This window comes from Dicentrarchus labrax, unplaced genomic scaffold, assembly GCF_905237075.1.
Source record: "Dicentrarchus labrax unplaced genomic scaffold, dlabrax2021, whole genome shotgun sequence".
In the NCBI taxonomy this organism is placed as follows: Eukaryota; Metazoa; Chordata; class Actinopteri; family Moronidae; genus Dicentrarchus; species Dicentrarchus labrax.
Genome location: NW_026136707.1, coordinates 12,460,852 through 12,468,993, shown reverse-complemented (window position 1 = coordinate 12,468,993; position 8,142 = coordinate 12,460,852). Strand labels below are relative to the sequence as shown.

The following is an 8,142-nucleotide window of genomic DNA, read 5'->3' as shown; positions in this document are numbered from 1 at the left end:
ACAGCCAGGTGATTGATAGTAACTGTGGTAGTGAAATTGTGAACAGCTCTATCCGTGTGTTGTGTGTGTGTGTGTGTGTGTGTGTGTGTGTGTGTGTGTGTGTGTGTGTGGACACAGAGAGGGATAGAAGTGCACCAGAGTAAAGTTCAGAGTGTGCATAGAAGTGTGAAGACATGAGACATAAGACACACCCAGTGACATATGATTAAATCTATGATGTGAAACTGCATCTTCTATCCCTTGATATTTAAATTTGTCACGTCCTAATAAAACAGACATTTTATGATCCAAAACACAAAACGATAAAGAGGAAGTGTGCTTGTTTTTTGTGTGTGTGTGTGTGTGTGTGTGTGTGTGTGTGTGTGTGTGTGTGTGTGTGTGTGTGTGTGTGTGTGTGTGTGTGTGAGTGCATATGTGTGTCATGTGAGAGACAAGAATCTGTCACACATCTCACGCTTCTGCCGGGGATTGTGATGTCTCTGTGTTTGATCAGCAGGTGGGAAAAGACCATTCAAACTATTTTTATAGTGGTGTGAGTGCGTGCGTGTGTGCCAATGAATGTGTGTTAATCCTATTTGTACGACAGAGACATGCCTGAGTGACAAGTAAAATAACATGAGCACGAAGCAGAGAGCTCTGCTTGGAGCTTGAAACACACACTCAAACTTGCACATGCGCACACACACACACACACACACACACACACACACACACACACACACACACACAGTGACCTGTCAGTCTCCCGGCCAATCGATCAGTGCTGACAGATAGCAGATACCCCCAGAGTTTTAATTAGAGGTCCCATTAGAACATAAATACGCACCCACATACATATGCACACACACACATTCAAAGCAGCTGTTTTTTTTTTCTAGCTGTTGGTTCATAATTTATCTTTATCCATTCAGAAATGTAAAATTACCCCTTTATGAGTGATGGTAGCAAAATGTGTACATGTGAAAAGCTGCAAGGCATTTTAAAAACATGCAGTAGGTTGTGATCTGAACAGACATTTTTTACATGTCACAGTCCATAAAGCACAGGTGTAAACAATACATTTTAGGATGGCTGAAATCCATTTACTTGCTTCAGTTTGGGTTCTGGCATGCTGGCTCACTGTTCCACTGCCATGGCTTACTGGGACAGAATGAAGCCATTATTAATGTTATTAGTAACATCTGAGCTTCTCCTACAATGACAAGTCAAGATGTCTGCTGTGAAAAAAGGTCTATATCCACTGAGCCATCAGGATGTGCTGATCACACCTGCTTTAAAAACCAGTAAGTTGCAGGAGGTAAGAAGCGAACGGAGCTCCCTGCTGGCTTCCTCTCCTGCTGACAAACTTCCTGGATTAGACTAAAACGAACGGCACCTGAGTCCTCCTCAGCCTAAAACACACACACACACACACACACACACACACACACACACACACACACACACACACACACACACACAAGACAGACATACACATGAACCCAAATATTTTTGATGACTTGCTATTTAGACATTCACTGTCAGCTTTGTTCTTCCCCCTCAGTCTGTAACTCTGGGAGTCCCCTGGAAGTGGACAGACAGACAAACAGACACACACACACACACACACACACACACACACACACACACACACACACACACACACACAGACACACACACACACACACACACACACACAACATGTGTATAGCACCAGGGGAAATCCCCTGTAGCTGGGGACTGTGTTTCACTGTGGCCCCTCGCTTGGAGCATCCGCTGAGGGAAGAGTGTGTGGGGGGTTGGCCTAAATGTCAAAGGTAAAAGGTGTCGAAGAAGAGAAGTGGAAACATGCAATAGACCCACTCACACTGGCTGATCTCAGAGTAGAGGAGGGGGAACCCCAACTCTGTATCTCTGTCTCTCTCCCAAACACAACACAGACAAAAATATCACACTTAATGTTTCTTTCCACAGGATCGATGTTGTACATACGTAGCTAACTGTGGAAAGCTGAATGAAAATGACAGAAATAACTTAAATAAATATTTAAAATCAAATCAGTAATTTCTTTGCTATAATTTTAACCAGATAATTATAACTTTTAATAACCAGATCTGTGTTTTTTAATGATGTTAAGGCTGTGACCTGATTAGGATTGTTTTGATATATTGCCACCACTTTGAAATTGTAGCATGTATGTCATTTTGATAGCTGTTATTAGTTATTGTAATGCATTTTGAAAGGTCACAAGTTTCAATACTTTACCACACATAGTGACCCCACAGTCACTTTCAGAGCTACCTCTTACCAAAGATTATGATCCGATGGCAGAGCTGTGGACAAGAGTTTGGAAATTTTGAGGTCAAATTGAACTTTATGACCCACTTCCCAAGAAAAACCCCACCCACCTGAGAAAATGTTCAAGAAACTCATTATCTAATACAACAATTCTTGGTTTGTTTTATTGAATAAATTAACTGTTCAATTATATTTTCTGTTGCTTGTATCTCCAACTATTATAATCAAAAACACCCAAACCCTTTTATTCTAATTTATTTATCTATTTGGTCAGATTTTATGTTATATTTAGTTTTTAACAACCAAATAATAAACCTTAAAAAACAGTAAACAGTAGAATGTAAACTCATCATGTCATTAAACAACAAATTACCAAAAATATAGGCTCAAAATATAGTATTTACATGTAATGTTTTATGATTTGGAATAAATTAAATGTTGATACCCGTGATAGCAGAAACTGGTTTACATGTTTAGTCAGTTTCACCTCTGTATTGTGATTATGGGCTCTTAATTATAATACGATCAATCATAAACAACACGAGAAATAAACACTTAAGTCAGAAATATAACTTTTCCTCCCGGGGACATGGAGGAGGAACACAATGTGCTGAAGCAGCTGGTTGAGGTCGGAAACTATTCATGGACGCACTGGGAAGAGAGTTGTTTACAAACAACAAAGTGTCAGAAACAAACCGAAAGAGTGCCCGAAAATGAGCAAATATTAACAAATAGTTAATATTTTCAACAGCATGGAGGCTCACAACAGTGTTTAACGAGTATAAATTATATCCTCGAAGGATATTTCCAGCGGTAAGTGTGAAGTCCTTTAAGTTTCGTTTACCAGTAGACAAGTGTTTGAAGATTTCCTGCTTAAATCAGTGAGTTAAAATAATAATAAAGAGTTAATAAAAGCTGCACACGGAGCTGATAGCTTCAGCACATAGCTAGCTGCTAATATCAAACTAATCCGTTTATTTAGCTTTTGTGAACTAGTCAGCTGTCGTCGAGCTGGATGTGTGCAGTCGTTATCAGTTTCGATTCACACGTTGTAAGACAAAACTAAACCTGAACATAAAACTACAATGAGTTCACTAAAAGCCGAAGAATGTCTTGTACATATTTGTGTTAGCTTCCAGTAAGTGTTATAACTACACAGTAGGTGTATCATAACGCACTGTTATTACCGTTCACATAGGGCAGTGTTGTGTAGCTACAGGGCTGCAACAGAAGATTGGTTGTTATTAGCATCATTTATTTGTCTGTAAATAGTTTTCTGATTGATTTTTAGTGTAAATCTATCAGGAAACACAATTCTCCAGAGCTCAAGGTGATGTATTCAAACTTAAACACAACAGTCTAAAAACCCAAAAGGTATTTGATTAACATTAACACTTAGAACAGCTGAAAACATGCTTGATACATGACTTCTACTGATTATCAAGATTTGTGATTGATTTTCTGTCGACTGGTAGATTGATCGAGTACTAAGATATTATGCTGTCAGTAAGTTATTCTTTTCGCTAAAAGGATGGTGGCAAGAAAAAAACAACAATTTATTAGTGGTATGTAAGGTGCCAATTTTAGATGTGTGGGCAGACTCGCATGTGTCACAGAGTTTATTCATTTGATTTATGTATTTATTAAAATCATACACTGCTGGTATTTACAGTGTCTGTGGGGGCAGTGAGATAAAGCTGAGCAGGTGCAGTGTCCAAGTTGCACAGAGGTGTTGGCTGTGGGCAGTCAGCAGGACACATGGCAGAGGAAGGCAACAAGCTGACACTGAGGCGCCTGGAGGCACCAATCCACAAGTTCATTAAAGTGGCTCTACCCACGGACCTGGAGAGGCTGCAGAAACACCACAATAACATACTGAAGGTGACGGTTGAAATCTGGCTCGGCACACGATTGCACCCTCACGTCCACACACTCTTACTTCCGTTCCACAGATGAATAATAGCTCATTTCTCCTTTATTTCCCGCAGTATCAGCATAGCCAGCAATGGGACCGGCTTCATCAGGAGCAAATCAATGCCAGCAGAACCGTTCAGGTATAAGTCCTTAACCTTCAGCTGGTAAATGACCTGCCAGTAATTGATATTCTCTTGTTATTGTGTGAAAGAGATGAGCCACAATATCACGTTGTTAAGCAGTAACCTATATGACAAGTTCCAGTTTCTTCATAACACTTAACTTACCAGCCTTTATGTCACCTGTCTCATTGGCTCTCTAAATTCCCGAACAAGCATCACCCTGCAACTGCATTATTGGTCCCTAATTGTTTGGAAAGTTTCCTGATTTGTGGCGATCAAGTTTTTTCCAATTTGAAAATGAAAAGTGATTCATTGGCAGGACAGAGATGTTTATCCAGTTAAGTTCTGCTTATAAATGAGTATGGCCTGAGCAACTGAACCCTGCCACACCACAATGAGCCAAGCTTTCCTCAGCAGGTAAAAGATGGTCAGTCGTCATTGAAATATTATTTTTTATGACCTAAATGTCCAACGGTAGAGACCACTCTTGACATAGGTGTTACAATCATATATGACCCCTTCCTTTTGCATGACCAAACTCTTTTCGAAGGTCACATGATAACAACTAAACCATCTTGATGACAACTGCTGTGGTTGAAAGCTTTAGAATAGATCTGTCAACTATATTAATATCAATTAAGCTTGCTCAGAAAAGTTATATTTTGTTTGTGTATACATATACAACATATAAAATACATACAGACACTGGATCAGCTATTTATAACTAAATTAACTGTCTATAGAAATTCACTCTTAAAAATCAGGGCAAGAAAAGAGCTGTTACCAAACCTCAAATGGACCGTCTTGTGTGTGTGTGTGTGTGTGTGTGTGTGTGTGTGTGTGTGTGTGTGTGTGTGTTTGTTTGTGTGTGTTTGTGTTTGTTTGTGTGTTTGTGTGTGTGTGTGTGTGTGTGTGTTTGTTTATGTGTGTGTGTGTGTGTGTGTGTGTGTGTGTGTGTGTGTGTGTGTGTGTGTGTGTGTGTGTGTTAGTACTTGTTCACATGGTGGGTGTGAAATGCCTCCGGGGATGTTGTTGCCTGGAAGCCACCATGTCTCTGAAGGTGAAATAACTCCAAACAGGCGCACACCTATCCTCTCACCATTACCCTGCAAACCTTAGGGACGCCCACAGAGTGCTTTCCCATGTCTTCAGTGTGTTAATCCAGAGTAGGGGTTAGTCTACTCTGCTTCAGATGTGTGTATGTGCGTGTGCTTATATTCCATAGAATAGATAGATAGTAGATTGGTCTGTTTAGTCCGCCCGTCTTTCTGCCTGTTTATCCTCACTGCTTTTAATCTGTCCTTTGTCCCTCCTCACAGAAAGACAGACTGCAGTCTCTTACCCTACTTGATGATTGACATTTACTCCCACTAGCCTAGCGCCTAGCTAACCCCCAAGAGGGAAGCACAGGCAGACTCAGTACCTCTACCTTAACCACAGCAGCTACAGCAACCACTACAAGACAGGGGAGCGCAGTCAATACCGTTTTATCATAAATATCGGCTATTGAGTATGTGTTTGGTTGTTCCGACTGTGTGTGTGTGTGTGTGTGTGTGTGTGTGTGTGTGAGCGTTGTACAGTCACGGTTAATTTACAGGCTGACAGGTGCCTGACCCGACTGTCTCGCTGTTAATCAGTGTGTTTTTCTGTTTTATGCACATGAGGACAAGTGTATGCATGTATGTTTATTCATGTGGTGTAATTAGCAGAATGTGTTATCGGCAGTGTGTTGACCCCCTGAGCCCGGGTCGTACTGCGGCCTGGAGGGCTGATGGCTGGGATGTAATCCTCCTGTCACCCTCAGGGCACGGTGGGATGAGGGGGGCTTGTGTTCCCCTGCCTCATACGTGAACCCTCATTAAACCCACCACACCCCAAACACGCACACACACGTTTCCCATCGCTAGCACAGCTTACTGGCATGTTGAACCTGTCAGCATGAGCACTTCTTTACTAGGGTAACAGACAAAAGAGAGAATTGGCTGTGATTGTGAACTTTGTGCCCTGTGAAGATTGATATTACTGGAATTGTTTGTTATGCTGTGTGTCTCATCTTATTTCTACCTTGTATATTTCTCCTTTGACAACTACATTTAACCATAGGTTTGCTTGTCCTTCTGTGCCGGCTGTCCCTTGATCAAGTCAAACATCCCAGTACCTTGTATTTCATTCATTGTATAACTGTCCCCCTGACACTCACAATGTTACTGACAAACCTGCTTCTTTACTGTCCCCCTGCAGCAGTTGCGAGCTAACATCAGAGAGATGGAGAAGCTGTGTGCTCGGGTCCGTGCTGAAGACGCCGGCGCTCTGGAAGAGCTTGTCAAGCCAGTTAGAGACAGGGCGTCAGCCGCCGCACGGGACTTCTTGCTTTTGCACTCTAACCCCATGTCTCAGCCACCAACACCTGCCGCTCAGCCATCCAGCTGCGTGTCCAGCAGTGGCCACGCTTCTGACGATGTGGACGAGGAGCCGGTGTCTGGCAGGCAAATTCAACTTCATCTTCCAGAAATCCCTGCTGACCAGAGTGCAGCTGAGTCCTGGGACAACCTTGAAGAGGTACGCATGTCTGGACCCCTGGACCCTCCACGTTTTGAGCAGAACCCCTAACATACAGTGTGGATATCATGCTCTATTTTATACTTATTTTAAATTAAAAGTATCTTATTTTTAAAAAAATGTAAACAGCTTAATGCTTAAATGTTTAAACTTACTTCAACCATAGTAAACAACAGACTAATAGTTGCTAGTGCCAGTTTTTCAGTTCTTCAGAGGATGATGAAATCCGAATGAAACAACAACAAGGAAACCATTTTGACTTGTCATTGAAGGAAAAACACACAATTTACTAATAACATTAACAATGGCTTTGTTCTATTAAAGTGTCCCACTAAGTCATGACTGTGTGACAGTGAACAATACTAGAACCCTGAAACTGAAGCAGCTAAATGGAATTCAGCCATTATTAATATTATTATTTACACCTGTGCTTTTCCTACATGTCAAAAATGTTGAAATAAAATCAAAGCACTAACTGGTAAAGCACAAGTAAGTAGTTCCCAGTCTTGGTCTATACTAAACGTTGCCATGGTTACATACATTATTCATCACTATTGCAAGATCATCTAATGCAATTGACCCCTCTTACCTGTTCCTACAGACGCACTTATTGCACGCTGCTCTACTATAATACACACAACACACATTAATATTCATTCTCATTAGTTAATGCGATGGTCAGTTCCAGTCACTGACAGTTCGGACGTACTGTATCTGTCGATTTGTGTGAAAAGCACCACAGTTAAATAAATACAGTCATTTTTTCTGTCTCAGGATCTGAAGGAGCTGAGCGGTTTGGTGACGGAGTTCTCTCTGCTTGTCCATGTGAGTACGAACACGGCAATCTGCTCTGTGCTTCCTGGCTGCTACATTCACATAGAGGCATTTCTCTATCTACATGTGTGCACAGCTACCCCTGTGAACAAAACAATGTGACAGAGGCAGTTCGCCTATAGCGTTTCCAGGAAGCGGTGTGTGTGTCTGTATATTTGACCATGTGTGCCTGTGTTGCCTGGTAAGGCTCCTCCGAGAGGAGGTTACAAAGATCAGCTCAGGACTACTGCTGGGGCCCCAGAGGCCCCTTCACCAAGGCAAGGGGAGAGATTGAGGAGAAGACGAGTGGGAGTGGGAGGATTTGGGGGAGGACAGCGGGTTGTCCACAGGGGGAGAGGCGGGGGAAACAAGGGATACATCGGAGCAGGTGGAGAACAGACGGCTCAGATTATCACTCTGTCCTCGGGGATGGAGAGAGAGAAGCAGGGAAGGCCGA

The 8,142-nt window shown here is 42.0% G+C and overlaps 1 protein-coding gene across 1 annotated transcript in view; it reads left to right on the top strand.

Annotated features, from left to right (window-relative positions):
• The first annotated feature begins 2,893 nt into the window (after positions 1–2,893).
• Positions 2,894–8,142, top strand: part of stx17 (syntaxin 17) — a 10,809-nt gene continuing 5,560 nt past the window's right edge. Inside the window, exons 1-5 of the mRNA XM_051406531.1 lie at positions 2,894–3,090; positions 3,950–4,158; positions 4,266–4,331; positions 6,555–6,872; positions 7,647–7,697. Of these exons, the coding sequence (XP_051262491.1) occupies positions 4,036–4,158; positions 4,266–4,331; positions 6,555–6,872; positions 7,647–7,697 (558 nt within the window). The 5' untranslated portion in view covers positions 2,894–3,090; positions 3,950–4,035. The remainder of the gene's footprint in view (positions 3,091–3,949; positions 4,159–4,265; positions 4,332–6,554; positions 6,873–7,646; positions 7,698–8,142) is intronic.